Consider the following 21,092-nt stretch of genomic DNA (forward strand, 5'->3'; position numbering starts at 1 on the left):
AGTTGGGATCAGGGAGGTGGACTTGGGTTAGTCCCCTGGGAGTTAGGAAGCCTCCTGGATGGAGCGGAGGAGGGGCTGAGCCCACCCCAGCCGGCCTCCCCTAAAGGAGCCTTCCCTAGGGAGGCATGGCCAGTGGTGCCATCCAGAAGCTGAGACAAGGCAGCTTCTCATTGGCTCTTGCTGCTGGTAAACACCTTCCCCAGCAGCCAATGGGAAGTCTCCATGTCTCCCCAGGCAGGGCTGGCGAGAGCAGGTGGGGAAGGCCACTTGTCCCTTGTGGGCCTGGAGGTCAGTGGCGCAAACTCGATCCAGGTATCTGCTCCCTCAGACTTTATTCCAGCCCCTGTGAGCCTCTGGGGCATCTCCTAGCCCAGCAGCAACCTCACCCCCATGCTCCATCAGCCTTGGCTTTGGTGCCAGGAAGGGCCCTGGCACCAGCACAGCTCCGTGGTGTAGGCCTGCCCGGCTCCCATAAGCCCCTCGGTGACCTTTCCTTCATCTCTGTGGCCCACGCGGAGTGTCTGTGCAGTGGGGAGACCCGCCCCACCCCTGCTGCGTGGTCCTTGTCAGGAAGGGAGATGAGTCACTGAGTCCCAGCAGAGAAGTGCAGAACCCGCTGTGGGCTGGCATCCAGCGCTGGGACCCTCAGAAGCGGGTGTCCAGAAAGGACACAGAGCTTCGATGGGCTTTGGGGGCACCCTCCATAGAGGGGCCTCGTGCCCGAGTCAGGAGCCCATGAAAAGTCTTGCCACGGGTCTGGGGTTTGCGTCGGGGCGGCCTGGACTCCTCGGGAGGCTGGACCACGATTTGGGGCACCTCAGGCTTGGTGCTTTCTCGTGCCCCCGCCAGCTGTTGGGCCTCAAAGATGGCTTGGGCTCCAGGAAGACGGGCCTGTGGCTGAGGGGGTGGCCCTGGTGATGACTTGGGCAGCTGGGCCAGCTGGACCCTGAGTTCCCGCTGCAGGTCCCGCTCAGACAGGGCCACGCTGTGGACCTGGGGAGAAGCATGGGTGCTGAGGCTGTGGCACTGGGGAGAGACAGGAAACCCTGAGCTCCCTGGGGTGGGGGTGGGGGCAGGCAGTACAAAGTCCCAGGAAGTGGCTGAGGGCTGGGGGACGGGCAGACAGCACAGAAAAGCACTCAAGGCCTGAGGTTTACACCACCTGCAACTCAGAGGACAGGAACTCAGCCTGGTTCTCACTTTGCCTCAGTTTCCCCCTCTGTGATGAAAGCAGCAGGGATGCCTACCTGGGACATGAAGACTTCCTCCTGCAGTTGGCTGGGGGGAATGTCTCGAAGGGCCCCCAGCGTCTCCAGGAGCCCCGGGCAAGCCCGGCGCTGCTCTGCAGTGCCCAGTGCCAGCCGCATCAGGGTGAGACCCACTCGGAACAGCACCTTGGCACCTGCAGGGGAGGGACCTGGTCACAGTCCAGTACCTTATCCTGAATCCTGCTGGGTGCTGGTGGGCACGTCTGTAATCGTAGCTACTCAGGAAGCTGAGGGCTAAGGATCATCATTCAAAGCCAGCCTGGGCAGAAAAGTCCCTGAGACTCTTATCTCCAACCAACCACCAAAAAACCTCAAATGGAGCTGTGGCTCAAGTAGTAGAGCAATAGCTTTGAGGGGAAAAAAAAAAAATTTCAGGGCTATACCCACGCCCCGAGTTCAAGCCCTAGGACCAGCATAAACTAACACAAAAATAAAGGGAGCTTGTATAGTGCATGTCCTCACACGGAGGGATTGAAGTCAGCTTTGCCAGCATGCCAGGCCTGGCTCTTGAGGGCTGAAGGGGGAGGGGGATGGAGGGAAGGCGAGGAAACTCCTGCTCAGGCCCCCTGTGTTGGGGGTGCAGAACAAGGATCCAATAGAGGGACTGGCTTCTGCCACATTCAAGGTGTTTTTTGGGACATCACATGCAGAATAGAAGGAGGGTTATTGGTGGGGCATCAGGGTTGAGGCCCAATGAGCCCAAAAGCCCAGGCTGGCTCTGTTCTGATTGCCCAGCTCAACCCCCTTTGCACCTGGCATCCTCCAGCCTCTGTCAGCTCTACCTCTCTACAGCCTCCCTCCTGTTGTAGAGAGGAGTCTACGCCCTGCCTTGGTGGTCTTCCGGGCCCCCAGCCCCCTGCACCCCTTAAGTTCACCTCCACCAAAGAACAGTGCAAAGCATCTTTAAAAACAGCAGCCGTGCCGGGAGTTTGGCCTCGTGGTAGAGTGCTTGCCTAGCATCCATGAAGACCCAGGTTCAATTCCTCAGTACGACATACATAGAAAAAAGCTGCAAGTGGTGCTGGAGCTCAAGTGGTAGAGCTCTAGCCTTGAGAAATCCAAGGACAATGCTCAGGCCCTGAGCTCAAGCTCAGGAGTGGGGAAAAAAAAAATGGGCTGGGAGTTTGGCCTGGTGGTTGAGTGCTTGCCTAGCATGCACAAAGACCAGGGTTCGATTCCTCAGTATTACCTATCCAGAAAAAAGCAGGAAGTGGTGCTGCGGTAAAGCTCTAACCTTGACAAAGCCCAAGGACAGTGCTCAGGCCCACAGAGTTCAAGCTCCAGGACTGGCAAAAAAAAAAAAAAAAAGCCGGGCACAATGGTTCACACCTGTGATCCTAGCTATTCAGGAGGCTCTGATCTGAGGATCAAGGTTCAAAGCCAGCCCAGGCACAAAAGGACCTGATACTCTTATCACCAATTAACCTCTAGAAAATGGGAAGTGGGGCTTGCCTCAAAGGGTAGGGTGCTAGTCTTGAGCTGAAGAGCGCAGGGACAGCGCCCAGGCCGAGTTCAAGCCCCATGACCCATTCCCCCCTCCATACACACACACACACACACACACACACACACACACACACACACACACACACACACAAACTCAGCAGCTGCTTCCTGCTCCTCTCCTGCCACTCTCTGTCACCTCCTTGGTTTTATTTTCTTCATGGCACTTAGGAAATGCTATAAATATCTTGTTAATTTGGTTACTGTCGCCTCCCACCCCCACCTAGCAGAATAAAGTTCTCACATCTGAGGATAGGACATTCCTGGCTGCCTCTGTTCCTGGCTGAGCCAGAACCCGCAGGCTTGGAGAATGGCTTCCTGTGCAAAGCCACGTCCAGCCTTGCACACCCTGAGCCACTCAGATGCCACCAAGTGCCGTGGTCACCCCAGCTCCCGCCCTAGGGTAGTCTCTCAAGGTCACACTCATGATGTGACACCAAGCGCTGGGCAGTGCCCTTTGGAGACTTGTTCATACCCGACATGAGACCCCAGAAGGGGCCGAGAGTGGCCACCACGAGGTCAAACCGCCCCACTCACCCTCGCTGAGGAAGGCGTCCCAAACGCGCAGCACGGTGGGGAAGGGCAGAGAGCGGGTGAAGAGGCACAGGAACCACTCGGGCAGGTAGAGCAGGGGCCCCACGCCTGCCCGCTGCAGGTGCTGGTGCACGCGGGGGAGCAGCCGCTGCAGCAGAGCCACGAACACCTCCGCGTCCAGCCGCACTGCCTCCTGCAGCCACGTCCATCAGTCTTGCCCACTCAGGCCACCCAACACCTCCACTCCCAGCCCCAAGGTTCCCCCCCCTCCCGGGGCTTGGCCCCCCTCAACTCCAGACTCTCACCATGTGGGGCCCATAGTAGCCGGGCAGGTAGAGCTCACAGATCTGCACCAGGCACCAGAAGGCCTCCTGAGGGCAAAGCAGAGGCCTGAGTCCCCCCAAGGAAGGGATCACATGTATGGGGGAAGGACCAGGCACAGGGTGCAAAGGCCTGCTTTGCCTTTGCAAAGCTCCAGCCATGCTTGGTCCTCTTATCAAGAGAGTCTGGCCGGCTTTCGGGGGGGGGGGGGGGAGGGGTGCTGAGAGCTTGGACGTCTCAGGACTCAGGCTATGGAAGGTCTCAAAGTTCTGGGTTCCTGGGTCCTCAGGGCCAGGACACTATCAGAGAGTCACAGAGTTTGAAGCTGGTAGTCAGATGGTCAAGGTGGATACTTCCCTGTGGCTCAGGCTGGAGTGAGGATCAAAGCCATTTGACAAAGGCCACTAAGCCTCATGGAGCAGGGTCTAGGAGTCCTGCCTGCCTGCCTGGGACTACAGGTCCCGGGTGTTAGGACTCTGATCCCTGGAAGCCTAGCTCCCCAGGGACTAAGAGTCTCCATGACCTAAGGTCACTTACTGAGGGTCAGGGTCAGGGTCACTCACCTCTGGGGGCAGATGCATAAGCAGCACTGCAGCCACAGGTCCCTGGGCCTGGCAGTAGCCTTGCTCGGGCCGGTACAGGGTGTAGGCCTTGAGAACCTGCAGGAGCCCCTGCTGCCTGTGTGAAGATCTTCATCAGGGCTCCCCCTGCAGACACCCCTTCCCTGCCCAGGCTACTGTGTCCCTGCTGGATCTCCAGAGACATGGGACAAACCCCCCCAGCTGCAGTACTTAGGGGTGGGGACTGGCGACCGGGGACATCTCCGGCCTCATACCCGTGGCCCTGGGGAGACACAAACATCTCGTGCAGCGGGAACTGGCGGTGCAAGTCCCTGCCGATGGTCTCCATCCACTGAGGGTCTCCAGGGGCATCTGCCAGCTCCTGGGGGTGGGCAGGAAGGAAGATGTGAGGGTCCAGGCTGTCAAGGACCTCTGAGAAGGAGAGCTGGAGTCCCTGCCAACTTTGTCACCTGATAGGTGCCAGGGCTGTTCTTCTGACACACTTGGGCCCCACACAGCAGAGGCCAGCACCGGGCCCGCAGGGCTGAGGGGATTCCCTTCCGGCACTGCAGCTTTACCTGTGCAAGAGGCCAACGGGCTCGGTTAGGCGAGGCAGGCTTCCTGCACCCGCTGGCAAGCCTCAAAAGCAAAGCTCCCATCATGCAGGGACCACTGGATTATGGTTAGGTTCATTCTGCCAAGGCAGGTGGGGGGGCCGCCACGGTGCCAGTGCAGGGCCTGTGCCCTTACCTTCTTGTACCTCCGGGACATTGTCTTCTCCCAGTGTGAGGTCATGTCCACCCACTTCATCTCTCTCTGGCGGACAAGGTCTGCAGGGGGACCATTGGGCCTGGACAACACATAACAGGTATTTCCTGGAAGCCTGGATCTTATCCCCTCCCCTCCCTCTGTTCCCCTCTCTCTAGGTAGACAGAGCTGCTGGCTCTGGGGGTCTCTGAAAGGCCCTGGCCATGACCTGTGACGGAGGCAAGCAAAGGTTGTCACGATTCCACTGCGAGCAGCAGCGGGACCGTCTGCAGAAGTTCAGTGTGTATGAGCTGAGGAAGGAGCTGTTTGCGGGCTGGTACCCTGACGATGACGCATAGCGGAAGCCAGGAGCCAGTGCCCCTGAGTTTTCATCTGCATCTGTCTCCTATCTGCCATGTGGCCTTAGGCAAGTGTCTGTCCGTCTCTAAACTTATTTTCCTGTCTATACATTGGGGAAGATATGTTAATTCTATGACGTTGGTCTGGGGTTTCTGGGCAGAGATTAAAAAGAGGAAAGATGGGCCGGGAGTTTCGCCTAGTGGTAGAGTGCTTGCCTAGCATGCGTGAAGACCCGGGTTCGATTCCTCGGTACCACATACATAGAAAAAAGCCGGAAGTGGTGCTGAGGCTCAAGTGGTAGAGCTCTAGCCTTGAGAAAGTCCAAGGACAGTGCTCAGGCCCTGAGCTCAAGCCCAAGACTGGCAAAAAAAAGAAAAGAAAAGAATAAAAAGAGGAAAGAGAGCTGAAGCCTGGCACTGCTGGCTCACACCAGCTGGGGCTGCTCAAGAGGTTGAGATTTGAAAATGACAGTTGGAAGACAGCTCGGGCACTCTTATCTTCAATGAATCAGCAAAAAGCTGGAAGTGAAGTTGTGGCTCAAGCGGTAGAGTGCTAGCCTCAAGCAAAAGAAACTAAGGGACAGTGCCCTGAGTTCAAGCCCAGTACTGGCCTACAAATAAGGGGGCAGGGTGGGGACAAACGGTGTGGAGCTGCAGGAATGCATAAAGGAGCTCAGAGGCTAGATGACAGAGACAAGGAAGTGGCTCTGTGGCTCAAAGTGGTAGAGCACTAGCCTTGAGCGGAAAAAGCACGCGCGCGCGCATGCGCGCGCGCGCACACACACACACACACACACACACACACACACACACACACACACACACACACACACAGAGGCAGTATCCTTCCCACATTCAGGCTCTACCTAGAGTCCAAAGAAGGATGGCATTGAGTCCGTTCTTACTACCGGACCTTCTCGGACCTGCACGGTTAGGCCTCAGTCCAGAATTTAGGCCTCAGACCCTGCATCCCACCATCCCCCATCCCTTGTCCACTTACCCTGGCTCTGCTGAGCTGCCCCCAATGAAGCCATACCGGTCAGCCTGGCGATAGGGGCCGGGTCCATTCAGCTCTGAGTCGGACCCCAAAGAGCTGGAGTCATCTTGTACCAGATCTTCCCCCAGGGCCCGGGCCATGGTACCCCAGAGCCCTGAAGTCACAGACTGCAAGATGTGGGAGGGCCAGGATGAGGGCCACTCCTGGCCTGGGTGCCCCACCAGCAATCCCCAGCCTCAGGCCTGGTGGGAGGGCCCAAGGGGCTAGGTTTTAGAGTCTTTCAGCAAACCACCGTGTGCTCTCTTCTACTGGGGCATGGGCTAGACTCAAGTGACAGAAGGGTCAAGCTGCAGTGTGGAGACCTGACCCTGACCCAGGCCCAGGACTCCCCCACCCCAGCTCACCTCCCAGCTCTACCTCACCTCCTCTTACTTCCTCTTCAAACAGCTTCAGTAACTAGTTGGGGGCCCCTCCCAAGTGTAGGGGGGGGTTACCTCTTCCTCTGCGAGTCTCTTCCTGTCTACCCCAGTGCTCCAGAGCCACAGGCCCCTCCCCTGGGCCCTAAGTGAAACCACTTGGGCCTGCCAGAGGGTGAACAAGCCAGGGCATCTCATTTTGAGCTTCCTGATATGTTAAACACCCAATTCAGGGTTCCAAGAATTATGGCTGGTTTAATGTTTTCTCTTTATAAAGTAACACTTTTTTTTCCCCCTCAATGCCTGGGGTGGTACCCTGGGCCTTGCAAACACCAGGCAAGTTCTCAGCTCCTGAGATACAATTCCAGCCTGCATGCACACAGTGAACTAATGCTATGCTACCCCGAAAGTAATAGTGACCCAGCATCGTGTGGCTCATGCCTGTAATTATACATACTCAGGACGCTGAGATATAAGGACCACAGTTCAGGGCAGAAATGTCTGTGAGACACTTATCTCCAATTAACCAGCAAAACAGCTGGAAGTGGAGCTGTGGCTGGAGTGGTAGAGTGCTAGCCTTGAGCATAAAAGCTAAGAATTCCACGCCCAAGGCTCTGAGTTCAAGCTTAGGACTGGCAAATACAAACACACACACCACTATCACCACTACCAACAACAAACAAACAAAAAAAACCACCCGACTTAGTGGGGTATTGGAGGCTCATAGCTACAATCCTAGCTACTCCAAAGCTGAGAGAGGAAACATCTCCCTTTGGCACTAAGCTAGAAAAGTTCACAAAGCCTGAGGGAGATGGAGGTGAATAATAATAATAATAAAGACAGATCCAGGTGCTGGTGGCTCACACCGTAATGCTAGCTATACTGAAGACTAAGATTTGAGATGGAGGTTTGAAGTCAGCCAGGGTAGGAAAGTCTGCCAAACTCTTATCTTCAAAATACTACTGGAAGCTGGGCTCTGGCTCAAGGGACCCAGCGCTCATCTTGAGCACTAAGGCTCAGGGGCAGCCCGCAGGATCTGGGTTCAACCCCAGAACCATCCAAAAAAACAAAACCCAGAAACAAAAAACAAAGAAGCAACAGGCAATACGAACCCAAATACCCTGAGTTCAGAAATCGTGTGCCCGGGCTAGGAAGGTGGCTTCGTGGTACCACGCTGGCCAGAGCGCACAAAGCCCCGGTCCAGGCCTCGGTGCCACACACTCGGAAGAAGCCAGAAATGTGCTGTGGCTCCCGGGGAAAAAACCAACGGTTCGTGGTGGAGGTTGGTCAGCTGCCTGAAACCACAGGCGAATGTGATACTTGAGCCTCAGTTTCCTTTCCTGCACTTCGACCATGATTAATCTGCGCACACCACACTCGCCCAGGGCTGGGGTGGGAAAGACCGCGCTGCCTTCGAAAGAGAACAACAATTTCCACAGCACTTCCGGCCCCAAATCCTCCAAGCGCGCAGCGACTCCCCGGGGGCGGAACAGACTCGACCCCGCCCAGGAAGGCTCCGCCCCGCCGACCAGGCCCCGCCCAGCCCCAGGCCCCGCCCCACCAGGCCCGCCCCGCACCCCGCCCCAGGCCCCCGTCCCGCCAGGCCCCGCCCCGCCCCCAGGCCCCGCCCCCAGGCCTCCAGGATCACTGGGCTTCCCTTCCAGCAGGGGCGCTAGAGCGCGGGGCACCGACGGGGCGGGGTGGGGTGGGGCAGACGGCCGAGGAGGCGGGGCGGCGGGCCGGGGGCGGGCTGGGGAGGGCGGAAGGAGAGTCAGGCCGGAAGAAGGCTTCGAGAGGGCGGGAGGCAGGCGCAGGCCCGTAGCTGCTGGGCCGGAGCGGCGGCGCCGCCATGTCCGACAGCGAGAAGCTCAACCTGGACTCTATCATCGGGCGCCTGCTGGAAGGTGGGCTGGCGTGGGGCAGGGCGGCCGCCGCCGCGCGCTGGCCCCGGCCCGGAGGTGGCGCGCGGGCGGGTCTGACCCTCGGCGGGCCAGCTCGGGCTGGGCGGGGACGGCCCGCGAGGTCCCGAGGCCTCGCCTCCCCTCCCCCCTCCGCGGGCGCGTCCCGGAGGTCGGGGCGCCCTCGGGCAGGGGCGCACGCGGAGCCCGGGCTCCTGGGGAAGGGTCCGGTGCGGTGGGGGCACGGGTGACAGGGCGGCCCCAGGCGAACCCCGAGTTCTCCGCAGCCACCGATGCCTGGGGTCGAGGAGAAGCCCGGGGTCCCCCCCACCCCAGCGGTAGCGGGGCCAGGAGACCACCAGGGTCGCCCCCGCTCCCTGTGTCCGAGAGCCAGGGCCTTACCAGCCCATTGCGCTCCCAGTTCAGGGCTCGCGGCCTGGCAAGAATGTACAGCTGACAGAGAACGAGATCCGTGGTCTGTGCCTCAAATCCCGGGAGATTTTCCTGAGCCAACCCATTCTTTTGGAGCTGGAAGCCCCCCTCAAGATCTGCGGTGAGCCTCTATCCAAGCCCCTCTGACTTCCTGAAAATGACATTGACCCTTCCCAAAGCTCCTGGGTCCCTTTTCTTGAGCCCCCCCAGTCCTGACCCTGGGTTCAAGTTCAGCTCTTACCTCTAACTTCCCTGGGTCACAGGTGACATCCATGGCCAGTACTATGACCTTCTGCGGCTGTTTGAGTATGGTGGCTTCCCTCCAGAGAGCAACTACCTCTTCCTGGGGGACTATGTGGACCGGGGGAAGCAGTCTTTGGAGACCATCTGCTTGCTGCTGGCCTATAAGATAAAGTACCCTGAGAATTTCTTCCTGCTCCGTGGGAACCATGAGTGTGCCAGCATCAACCGCATCTATGGCTTCTATGATGAATGTAAGTGGTCTGACTGTTGAGAGCTGCTTGGGGGAAGGACTGCACTCTATGCTCTCCATGGGACTTCATGAGACTTTCATATTGGCCTAGTGTCTTTATGCTTGATGGACTGGGAGTTCCTGAAGGCCCCGTCTCTTCATACCTGTCTTCGCTGACCTTGGGCTTGGCAATCTAAAGTAAAGGGGCCTGGTGTAAGCTGGGCGGGGTGGCTCACGTCTGTCATGGTAGTTATTCAAGAGGCTGAGATCCTCTTCAAAGCCAACCCTAGGCACTAAAGAACTAAATAACAATCAAGAACCAATCCAGAATGTGAGGCTCTTATCTCCAATTAATCCCTAGGAAATGGGGAAGTGGAACTGTGGGTCCAGAGGTAGGGCAGTAGTCTTGAGCTGCAGAGTCAGGGACAGCACCCGGGCCCAGAGTTCAAGCCCCATAACCACACACACAAAAAAAGCGGTGTGTGTGTGTGTGTGTGTATAGATATACCTGGAGGGTTGCTCCCAGGGTCCTGCTTGATGTCACTTCCGTCTCTGGTACATCCTGTAACTGAGCACTTAGGATGCCCTGGTATACTAGACTCCGCTGGTTCAAAGCAGAGCTAAAGCTGACCTAGTTTGGGCTTGGCCTCAAACCTATGAGTAGGTCAGACTGGAATTTGGGTTCTGTAGACCTTAGGTGCTTTAGCATTACTCCTGAAAGGTAGGGGTGGGGTGGGGTGGAGGTGGAAGGCTTGTTCTTTCCTTGCCTTCTAGTCTTCTAGCTAGCCCACAGAGTACACTAGAAGACCCAGAGAGCCAAGCTGAAGGTGGGGTGGCATGGCAGGACACCCGATAAGCCATCTCCCTTTTGTATACAGGCAAGAGACGCTACAACATCAAACTGTGGAAAACTTTCACTGACTGCTTCAACTGCCTGCCCATTGCAGCCATCGTAGACGAGAAGATCTTCTGCTGTCATGGAGGTGAGGCGGGCTTGTAGGCATGTTCTGAGACACTCCTGGGAGGAGCCGGGCATGCCTACAGGCCTTAGAAGAAAGCTGTTATTGGCATCTGGAATAACTCTTTGGGCTCTTGAATATACTTCTTCGAAGTTGTCTGTCCGTCCCCCCCCTTGCAGTGTTAAGCTGCAGTTTTTCCTGCTGTTGCAAGCAGCATCCTTCTCAAAACTCAGCTGTTGTTTTTTTGGTTGGTCATGGGGCTTGAACTCTGGGCCTGGGCGCTGTCCCTGAGCTCTTCAGCTCAAGGCTACCCCTGGAGCCACAACTCCACTTGTGAATTGAAGAGTCTTGTAGACTTTAGTGCCTGGGCTGGCTTTGAACCAAGATCCTCAGACCTCAGCCTCCTGAGTAGTTGGGATTACGGGTTTGAGCCACCACACCTGGCTTCATCTGTCTGTTTTTAAGCAGGAGCATCTTTGTGCTTTTGTTCTGGACTTGAAGAGGCTGAGGGGAATGGTTTCTGGGCTTCAGGGGTCCAGGAGAGGGATCCAGTGGTGTTGGGAGGGAGAAGCTGGGAGTCAAAGGCTCTCTAGAAGAGTGGGGGCTTGCTGTGAGGCTTGAGGAAATACCCTGTCCTGGCAGGCCTGTCCCCAGACCTACAGTCCATGGAGCAGATTCGGCGTATCATGCGGCCCACAGATGTGCCTGACCAGGGCCTGCTGTGTGACCTGCTGTGGTCTGACCCTGACAAGGATGTGCAGGGCTGGGGCGAGAACGACCGAGGTGTCTCCTTTACCTTTGGGGCTGAGGTAGTGGCCAAGTTCCTACACAAGCACGACTTGGACCTCATCTGCAGGGCACACCAGGTATGGGCTGGCAGCCCTGGGTTGGGCGTAAAGGGACTGGGTAGAGCAGACTTGCAGACCCCAACTATTTTTGCTCTTGCCCAGGTGGTGGAAGATGGTTATGAGTTCTTTGCCAAGCGCCAGCTGGTGACACTTTTCTCAGCTCCCAATTACTGTGGCGAGTTTGACAATGCTGGCGCCATGATGAGTGTGGACGAGACCCTCATGTGCTCCTTCCAGGTGGGTGTGGAGAAGGGGCTAGGTAGGCCCTGTCGGTCACCATCAGGGACCTAACCAGCTTTGTCCCTTTTAGATCCTCAAGCCCGCTGACAAGAACAAGGGCAAGTATGGGCAGTTCAGTGGCCTGAACCCCGGAGGTCGCCCAATCACCCCACCCCGCAACTCTGCCAAAGCCAAGAAATAGCCTCCGTGTGCCGCCCGCCCCTCGCCCAGATGATGGATTGATTGTACAGAAATCATGCTGCCATGGCGGGCTCACCCATCACGGGGACACAGAGCAGTTAGTGTCTTTTCTTGTTTTTTTTTCTTGTTTTTTTAATGGATCAATAGCAGCATCCAGTCCCTCAGGGCTCCCTCCCACCTGTACCTGCAGTGGCTGCAAGTGGTATCCTGGGGCCAAGGCTGCAGCTCAGGGCAACGGCAGGCCAGATTGTGGGTCTTCAGCCTGGCTTGGCCACAGGGCTGACAGCCAGGTCCTGAGGCAACCCATCTGGTCTCTTGAATAAAGGTCAAAGCTGGATTCTCGCCACGGCCTGTTTCCTTGTCCCAAACATTGGGCCTGGCAGCCCTTCCACATAAAGCCACGTGGGAAGGCAGGCTTGCTGGGCACAGACCCAGGCAGGGCAACCCCAGCCACACAGTCAAATCCAGAGGCTCTTAAAATTCCAGGGCAGGGCCAAAGGTATTGGGGGAAATAAGAGAAATGATCAGTCACAGGAGGGGTCCCATAGTGTGTCTGGGGGAGGGCAGGACATGATTGGTATAGGAGTAAATCAATAGCACTATGGTTTTTTCCTAGAGGTAAGCCTGAAGAAGGCAGACTAGCCCTGGCCAGTTGGCTAGAACCTAGCTTGAGTCTATGATGAATAAGAGGTGAGGACCCTCCTGCTGCAGACCTGGGAAGAGGCATGATTGGTTGCAGACTGCAGGGAAGGTGGCAGGACTCAAGCCAAACATGATCAAGTGGGGCCTGCAGGAGGCAGCAGAACTGTATCATGCCCTGGCCAGAGCCCCTGTCATCCCCTGGCTCGGTATTCTAGTCCATGGCCTTCAGCTTCTCAGCTCAACCTTCACCATCACTGTCTTCAGCCAGCACAGGGCTGGGGCCCTGATAGGAGTGAACAGGAGCTAGGACGGAGCCAAAGAACAGCGAGCGGAACTGGAAAGGGAACAGAGGAAGCTGACAAGTTCTGTAGGCTGTTCCCTTCCTCCCTCCCCCTCCCCCCGCCGCCTCCGCCCGGCCCCTAACCTCTACCTTCTTGGGTGGAGGAGTGCCAGGTACTGTGCTAGGCTCAGCTTCTTCATCTGAGTGGAGGCTGGGGTCGTGGGAGGTCTGGCAGCCAGGTGAAAGAGAAATGGAGGACTGGGCCCGAGTGCCTGAGCTGCCTGCAGCGGTTTCCATGGCAATCATGTAAGAGTCAATGTCATCATTGGCAAAGTCATCCAGCTGGGATGTGCTGTAGGCAGAGACAGTGTCATGAACAGAGGCAAGCCCTACCTTAGAAAGCTCTAGAGGAGGTTGGGGCCTCAAGACGGCTGGTGAGCTCTTGGTTTTATTACTTCCTGATTTGACTGGAGAGGAGAGGATGCAGGGTTAAGTGGGGGCTTCCTGCAAGGAGTGAGTCTGGAATCCCTTTGATCAGAGTTCAGGTAGGGGCCTGAGGGAGGCATCCTGGGGTCTAGTTTAGCTCGGCAGGGGGAGGGAAGCAGCAAATCCTGTGGATGAGGGCCACAGGGGGCCTAAGCTACCCTCCCTCCCCCCTTCCCAGGAGGCAGGAGCTGGAGTGCACTGGACCTCGGGGACATGCCGGGCCCGGGGCCAGACTAAACTTCCTCTGCTTCAGCTACACTGGGCCCATCCTCCCTACCCCACCTGCCCTCCCAGCCACCTGCTTCCCCAACCCCAGGCAGCCCACAGCTTCCAGCAGCTCTTTTCCTCCTTGGCCTGTGAGAAGACTCAGAGGGAAGGACTCAGCCAGAGGAGGAAGCCTGTGGGACCTCAGGGACGCTTCCGAGTGGGAGGGGTCTCAGTACATCTGACCATGAAGGCTGAGCCTGCAGGGCTGGGGCCTGGCAGGAAATGTGCTGTGTTGGGGGGAGGTGCGGAAGCTGCAAACAACAAAGATGGAAGGGAAGGAGGCAGTGGGCTGGTGCCCTTACCTGGGAGCCTGCAGCTGAGGCACTGTCCTGGGGAGCCCTGGGGAGCCCAGGTGCTGCAAGTGTGGGTCCACGTCTGCAAGCGTGGCCAAAACAAAGTGGCCATCCAGCAGTGAGTCCTCAATGGCGAAGATGGCTGGCCTTTTGCAGTGAACAGACATGGGGTAGGTCGCCACTCCAGGGATCCCGAAGCCCTTCCTCCCCTGGGCAAAGACCTGGGGAGTTACCTTCCTGGGGCATCAAAGTGAATGCTAAGAGGCAAGTTTGCTGACTCTGCAAAGCTCAGGAGGCCCTGAGAGGAAAGAAGCAGGTGGTGAGGGTTTGGGCTGGGCAAGAGGACAAGTGGGTGGGGTGGGGTGGGGGTGGGGAATTTACCCTGAACTCCTTGAGGCAGAATGTGATAGCTGTCCCTTCTGGAGCCTGCAGTTGCTGGAAGTCCTCTTCCCCAATGCTCATCTCGGTCACCATGGCTTTGACGGTGCTGTCTGTTCAGACAAGCACAGGAAAAGCCTGAATCCCTGGGCCCAACCCCCCTCCCAGCTGGGGTCCCTCCTGGGCAAGTTGGGCTCCCTCACCTGCCTCTTCTTCCTGATAGCTGCGCAGGATAACCCGGCGTCCACGGCCAATGCCCAGGGTCACTTCAGCCAGTGAAAGGGAGAAGGGCAGAATGGCATCCCCCAGTACTCTGTGAGGAGGCAGAGAGTCACACCCAAAGGACCCAAGGCAAGGCATTGCACATACACGTGCATGGTGTACAGGCCTAGTACACTCGGGGAAGGAGAAGCCAGGACAGGATGGACTATCGCCCACCGGGTCAAAAGCTCCTGAATGAAGGGACAAACCAGAGTCCAGAGAAGGCAGCAGGAAGACTGGGCAGGCAGCACCTGACTTTGCAGGGGTGGGACACAACCACATACATTCTGCCCCTAGGAATCTAGTCCCCAGAGAGCCCTTAACAGCTGAAGGTGTGGCCCCCTGGTAAGGCTTGTCTAGCATGTGCAAGTCCCTGAGTTCCACCCACCACTGGGGGGAAGGGGAGCAGGGTGGGAAAAACTAAATCTTTGTGCTCTAAGGATACATGTTGCCAAATGTTTGCAGAAAAATAACATCTGGACTTTGCCTGGAAACCACTGAGGGGCTGGGGATGCAGCTCAGAGGTTCAGCCCTTGCCTAGCGCACTTAGAAGTCATGGGTTCCATGCTGGGTTTGCCCAGAATGGCAAGAACAAAAAAACAATTGCTCCTTTTGAAAAAAAGAGAAGCCAGGTTGGCGCAGTGGCTCATGCCTATAATCCTAGCTACTCAGGAGACTGAGATCTGAGGATCAAGGATCAAAGCCAGCCCACACACAAAAGGACCTGAGACTCTTATCTCCAATTAACCTCTAGAAAATGGGAAGTGGGGCTTGGCTCAAGGGTAGGACAGTAGCTTGAGCTGAAAGAGCTCAGAGACAGTGCCCAGGCTGTTCAAGCCCCAACACACACACACAAAAATAAGGAAATAAACCTTTCCTCTTTCTCTACCCTAAGGAGTAGCTTAGTAGGCTCGGAGGAAACAGACATCAGGACACAAAGGGGGCCTTCAGCCACCATGAGAGAATTTGAGCAGGGAGATAATCCATTCTTCTCTCCCCAGTTCATGGGGACCTTCACCTCCTCCGAGCCTCCTTCTTCAGGCTCTGTAATCCTTGGGTGCTAGCTGACCAGAGGGATCCCACAGTCTAGGTGTGTACTGTTCAGCAACTCTCCCTGGACCCCAGCCTTCTTCCTAGTCTTGAAGACTCCCCAGAACTAGCGCCGGATAGTTAGGAAAGTTTCCTTTAAATGAAGGTGACCAGGCCAGAACAGGGTTTTGAACCTCTGTTAAGAATAGCTCTTCAGGGCTGGGAGTTTGGCCTGGTGGTTAAAGTGCTTGCCTAGCATGCACAAAGACCCTGGTTCGATTCCTTGGTACCACATATATAGCAAAAGCCGGAAGTGGTGCTGAGGCTCAAGTGGTAGAGCTCTACCCTTGAGAAAGTCCAAGGACATTGCTCAGGCCCTGAGCTCAAGCCCAGGACTGGCAAAAAAAAAAAAAAAGAATAGCTCTTCAAGGTTTATTCAGGTCAGACAAGAAATTTGCGGGGCTGGGGTTTGGCCTAGTGGTAGAGTGCTTGGCTAGCATGCATGAAGACCTGGGTTCGATTCCTTAGTATCACATACATAGAAAAAAGCCAGAAGGGGTACTGTGGCTCAAGTGGTAGAGCTCTAGCCTTGAGAAAACCCAAGGACTGTGCTTATACCCTGAGCCCACACCCAGGACTGGCAAAAAAAAAAAAAGAAATTTGCTTGCCGGTCACAGATACACTTCCTATAAAGGGTATGAGACCTCTGAGAAGGCAGGCTCCTAAAAACAATGAAAAGGAGGCAGGCTGTCCTACCCCTCCATGCCAGACTCGCCCACCGTTTTTCTGGGCACCAGGGCTTGAACTCGGGGCCTCACATCCTCACTGTACTTTTTTCTTCACTGTTATCTACCACTTGAGCCATACCTCTATTCCAGTATTTTGCTGTTTCATTTTCTGCCTGGCTGGCTTCAAACCATGATCCTCCAAGTCTCAGCTCCTGAGTAGCTAGGTGTGCCACTCGTACCACTGACTAGCTTCTGCATTTTTTTTTTTTTTTTGCCAGTCCTGGGCCTTGAACTCAGGGCCTGACCACTGTCCTTGGGATTTCTTGGCTAGAGCTCTACCACTTGAGCCACAGCACCACTTCCAGCTTTTTTCTATAAATGTGGTTCTGAGGAATCAAACCTGGGTCTTTGTGTATGCTAGGCAAGCACTCTACCACTAGGTCAAACTCCCAGCCCCCAGACTGCCTTTTTTTTTTTTTTTTTTGCCAGTCCTGGGTGTGGGCTCAGGGCCTGAGCATTATCCTTGGGTTTTTTTCAAGGCTAGAGCTCTACCACTTTAGCCACAGCACCAGTTCTGGCTTTTTTTTTTTTCTTTTTTCTATGTATGTAGTACATACATAGAAATTGAACCCAGATCTTCGTGCATGCTAGGCAAGTACTCTATCATTAGGCCAAAACTCCTGGCCCCCAGAGTCTACTTTTAATAACCATAGAAGGACCTGGGTAGACACTGACCTGAGTAAAATCTAGGTCCACAAAAATCTCAAGGCTAAAATGAAAAAAAGTTTGGGTGCTAGTGGCTCACACCTGTAATCCTAGCTACTCAGGGGACTGAGATCCAGCCTAAGCAGAAAAGTGCATGAGATTCTTATCTCCAATTAACCACCAAAAAGCCAGAAATGAAGTGGTAGAATGCTAGCCTCGAGCTAAAAAGCTAAGGGACATGGACCAGGAATATGGCTTAGTGGTAGAGAGCTTGCCTGGCATGCATGAAGCTCTAGGTTCCTCACTATCACACAAACATAAAAAGCTGGAAGTGGGGCCTGGAGTTTGGCCTAGTGGTTAAAGTGCTTGCCTAGCATGCACGAGGACCCGGGTTCAATTCCTCCGTACCACATACATAGAAAAAAGCCGGAAGTGGTATTGAGGCTCAAGTGGTAGAGCTTTAGCCTTGAGAAAACCCAAGGACAGTGCTCAGGCCCTGAGCTCAAGGCCAGGACTGGCAAAAAAAAAAAAAAAAAAAAAAAAGCTGGAAGTGGCGCTATAGCTCAAGTGGTAGAGTGCTAGCAAGTGACAGCACCCCAGTCCTGAGTTCAAGTCCCAGTACATACAAAGTCACACATGCACACGCATACATATACCCTCGAAGCCCTCGAGAGGAAGGGCAGGGGTGAGCTCACCTTGCCGGGGCACGGAGCACATGGGGGCACGAGGCTGGGTTGAAGATAGCCTGCAGGGATTCGCAGTCCTGGAAGGACAGGTTGTGGGTCTTCTTCACCCCTGGATGGCCAGACAGCATCTCAGTGGGCCTTGTCAATCCTCCCCCAGCCCCTTCTCTGGTTCACAGGGCTCTGGCTAGCTGCCCACTCACCATACTTGCAGTGCAGCTGGATCACCAAGCTGCTGCTGCGGCTACTCAGGGAGATGCAGCATTTTTCCACAGTCTTCTCCAGTGTTGCCAGAGAGCGGAAGACAGACAAGAAGGACTGAAAGGGAATAGGACATATCAGCCTGGCAAGTCCAATGTAGGCCCTAGCCCATAACTACCCTAGCATGTGCAAAAAGGGAACCCCTCGACATTCAGGGCATCTGCACACTTGCTCATGTTTTGCTGCCTGGAAACTTGCCATCCCCCAGCAGCTCCCATTAGCCTCTGTGCTCACCGAAAGTTCACCCCCCCAGTGATCTGGCCCCGGTGCACAGCTGTGGAGATGTGGAGGGGAGGTGGATCCCCCTGCTGAAAGACCTCACCTTCATCTGTATCTTACAGCGCAGTGTGTCCTGATCAGAGGCGTTCACCTGGTACTGCTGGAAGAAGAGTGGGGCAAAGAGGAAGCAGGCATAGGCAGAGCGTGAAGAGTTCACCGTCCGGAGGGAGAGCTGGGACATAGCAGGGAAAGGAACATGGTCAGGAGCAGTGACAAGCCCGTCCCTCTGGCCTACTTTTGCCGGCACTTGCCCCATGGCGGTCCTGTGTGAAAACTATCCTTCCCCTTGGAGGCAGCCGTACCATCTTCTGAAGCCTTCTCAGGATGCTCCTCACTGGTCTTCCCCCTCTTTGGAAAACTCCTCTAAGTCTCCCTCACCCGCACTCTCTCCCCTGGCCTCTGCAGTCAGGCAAGGGCTCTCCGTGCACACACGAGCCGGGGAAGAAGCCAAACTCAAACCCTACCACCAAGGAGGAAAAGGAAACTTCGCAGGCAAATCAGCTAAGCCTTAGCCTCTCACCCCATCATCCAGAGGTTCCAGGTAGAGCTCGTCCCCGATCCGGGACAGGGAGTGGACTGCCTTGCCGAGCACTGCACGGAGGGAGAGGGCAGAGACGGGGTTACGGGGGCGCCCTGGCCGGCCCACGCGCCTCGCCGCCGAGTCGGCCCGGACTCACCCTTCACGTGGCCCCCAGTGACCAGGCACTTCATGCCGTCCACGCACCGCCCGCGGGCCCGCCTGCGATCGGGCAGCGATGGGCCGTGGCCTGCGGGAGGCCCGGGCAGCCGGGGCCCGGCAGCCACCCAGGTCCTGCGTCCGCTTCCCGCGCGCCGCCCCTGGCGGGCCCCGCCCCCGCCTCCTTATTGGCTTAGACGCAGGCGCTTCCGTCACGTGAGAAAAACGTTCGCAGGCTCCGCGGTCACGTGACGGCGTTCGCTCGCGCCCCGGCCCCGCCCCGGGTCACGGGACCCGGAACCCGGGGCTGGGCCGTGCACGTCGCTCCCCGGCCCGGCCGCAGCCGCAGCCGGTTCGCGCCCGGGACAGCCGGGCGTCCCGTGGGACCCGCGGAGGCCGCAGCGCCGGCCGGGGAGGCGCCGGTGCTGCGGGCCGGCACGGACGAGCCGTGGGGAGATGAGGTCGGGACGGCGGCCCGGACGTCGGTCAGGGGTGTGGGGACTGAAGCAGGAGCGGAGTGGGCGCGGCGGCGGCGGCCCTGCCGCGGAAGGGAAGAGGACGGGCTGCGTTCAGGTTCCCGGATCCCTCCCTCCTTCTCACTGAAACAGAGAGAGAGAGAGAGGACAGAACGGTCCCGTGAGAGAGGGGCCGTCTAGCAAGGCAGGGGACTCTCGTCTCGAGTAGAGCGACGCGGGGGGACAAGGGACTTGGAGGTTGCTGCCTAGTGAGGGAACTACCAGAGGCTTAGGCGAGGATCGTGGAATCAGCTGCCAGATCTCCTTGGGGTTCAGGGTGTGTGTGTGTGTGTGTGTGTGTGTGTGTGTGTGTGTGTGTGTGTGTGTGTGTGTGTGTGTGTGTGTGTGTGTGTGTGTACATCGCCTTCCTTCCCCTCTTCAGGGTTTCTTAAGTATCAGAGCTACTCTCTGGCTCTGTGTTTCCCGTGTGTGTGTGTGTGTGTGTACATCGCCTTCCTTCCCCTCTTCAGGGTTTCTTAAGTATCAGAGCTACTCTCTGGCTCTGTGTTTCCCTTTAGCACCCCATTTCTTGGCTCTTCGAAGGGTCACAGGCGCCCCAGCATCCTGCAGAGCTGGCCTGCGCCTTACTTACCCTTCTAGTCTGTGAGTGATGAGAGCGGCTATTCTAGCCTCCTAGCCTTGTACCTTCCTCACTGGCCTGGTCCTTCTCTAGAGCCTGTGGAAAGGTTGCTTTGCCTTGTCCCTGCCACATGAGCAGCTCACCTCTGTAGCTCTTCTCTCTGGTTAGACTTGGAGTTATCCTTGAGACTGCCTTTCCCCACCCCTTCCATTTCAGTCTTTCAGCAGATCCTGACTGCCTTTCCTCATAAACAGATGGCCTCATGGCCCTCCTAACTTCATGGTCGCCACCTGGTTTGAGACACAGTTCTTTCATCTGGATGAACACAACAGCTCTCAGTGGTTTCCTGCCTTTACCCTGTCCCCAACAGTTCACTCTCCCTATATGGGAGCAAAAATGACCTTGAAACTTTGTGTCAGTGCCTCTCCCTTCTTCACAAGTGGTTGCCCTAAACAGATCTAGGTACTACCTCTAACTCAGCTCCCAAGTCCTGTCACCTCCCTGAAGCTGTCACTTCCTCTTGTACTGGGAGTCTTTGCAGGTGCTGTTTCTACCACATGGGCCTTCTAGTTCCTGGGTGGCTCCTCCCCTGGCCCACTATAGCAGTCCTCCTCCACTGGGTCTCCACTGCTCTTTTGTCCCAGAATCCTCTATCTGCAAGCTGTCTGCCCTGTTTGTAGCCTGGTGTGTGCAGCCTCTGTCTTGTCTGCTTAATGTCTATGTTTCCCATTGCTGTGTCAGCCTTACACTGACAGGGATTTTTTTGTGTTTGTTGCTGTGTCTTTGTGTCCCACTCAGGACCTGGTCCCCAGTATATAATCAACAACTAAGTGTTAAATTACTGAAAATGTGAATCAAGCTGGGTATGGTAGCTTATGCTTGTAATTCTAGCTACTTCGGGGGCTGACATCTGAGGATCACAGTTCAAAGCAAATCCAGTCAGTAAGTCCTTGAGACTTTATCTACAGTTAACTATCAAAAAGTAAGAAGTGTATCTGTGTGGCTCAGAGGTAGAGCTCTAGCCTTGAGCCAAAAAAAAAAAAAAAAAGCTCAAGGATAGCACCCAGGCCCGAGTTCAAGCCAGCTGGCTGGTGTGCATGCATGCGCGCACACACACAACTTGAACATACCATTCGCTGCCTGTTTCCTCTTCCCTTCTGGATCCCCATCTTCCATAGCCTTCCCAGGTTCTCCCAGTAGGAGCCTAGAAACAGAAAACAGATCGCAAGGGTCCTTACAGCAGGGAAGGAGAAGGCTACAGTCCTGTGTCTGCTCCTCACACTTGTGGGGCTGTA

General features: G+C 56.2%; 3 protein-coding genes across 5 annotated transcripts; 1 reads left to right on the plus strand and 2 right to left on the minus strand.

The window, feature by feature from the left end:
* Positions 1 to 315: 315 nt before the first annotated feature.
* Positions 316 to 9,354, minus strand: Tbc1d10c (TBC1 domain family member 10C). 3 transcript variants are annotated; one of them, XM_090347265.1, is made up of 11 exons: positions 9,277 to 9,354; positions 7,818 to 8,000; positions 6,293 to 6,456; positions 4,937 to 5,036; positions 4,657 to 4,764; positions 4,462 to 4,568; positions 4,190 to 4,304; positions 3,611 to 3,676; positions 3,309 to 3,498; positions 1,248 to 1,402; positions 316 to 993 (listed from the first exon to the last, which is right to left on the minus strand). In XM_090347265.1, exons 3-11 carry the CDS (start codon positions 6,427 to 6,429, stop codon positions 646 to 648), a joined length of 1,326 nt encoding a protein of 441 aa, XP_090203391.1. In that variant the 5' UTR covers positions 6,430 to 6,456; positions 7,818 to 8,000; positions 9,277 to 9,354; the 3' UTR covers positions 316 to 645. The 3 variants fall into 3 exon arrangements, with proteins under 3 accessions (XP_090203391.1, XP_090203389.1, XP_090203392.1); XM_090347263.1 differs by lacking the exons at positions 7,818 to 8,000; positions 9,277 to 9,354 and adding an exon at positions 6,712 to 6,769; XM_090347266.1 differs by lacking the exons at positions 7,818 to 8,000; positions 9,277 to 9,354 and adding an exon at positions 6,694 to 6,711.
* Positions 8,470 to 12,076, plus strand: Ppp1ca (protein phosphatase 1 catalytic subunit alpha). The gene is made up of 7 exons (XM_090347268.1): positions 8,470 to 8,609; positions 9,025 to 9,156; positions 9,299 to 9,529; positions 10,386 to 10,490; positions 11,109 to 11,332; positions 11,417 to 11,551; positions 11,625 to 12,076. Exons 1-7 carry the CDS (start codon positions 8,555 to 8,557, stop codon positions 11,733 to 11,735), a joined length of 993 nt encoding a protein of 330 aa, XP_090203394.1. The 5' UTR covers positions 8,470 to 8,554; the 3' UTR covers positions 11,736 to 12,076.
* Positions 11,841 to 19,013, minus strand: Rad9a (RAD9 checkpoint clamp component A). Its single transcript, XM_090347267.1, has 11 exons — positions 18,704 to 19,013; positions 18,547 to 18,617; positions 18,070 to 18,198; positions 17,690 to 17,804; positions 17,499 to 17,598; positions 14,284 to 14,393; positions 14,084 to 14,193; positions 13,936 to 14,000; positions 13,712 to 13,849; positions 12,807 to 13,008; positions 11,841 to 12,710 (listed from the first exon to the last, which is right to left on the minus strand). The coding sequence occupies exons 1-11, from the start codon at positions 18,735 to 18,737 to the stop codon at positions 12,615 to 12,617; spliced, it is 1,170 nt and encodes a 389-aa protein (XP_090203393.1). The 5' UTR covers positions 18,738 to 19,013; the 3' UTR covers positions 11,841 to 12,614.
* Positions 19,014 to 21,092: the final 2,079 nt, after the last annotated feature.

Source organism: Megascapheus bottae, chromosome 16 (assembly GCF_031878675.1).
Source record: "Megascapheus bottae isolate mThoBot1 chromosome 16, mThoBot2.hap1, whole genome shotgun sequence".
Taxonomy (NCBI): Eukaryota; Metazoa; Chordata; class Mammalia; order Rodentia; family Geomyidae; genus Megascapheus; species Megascapheus bottae.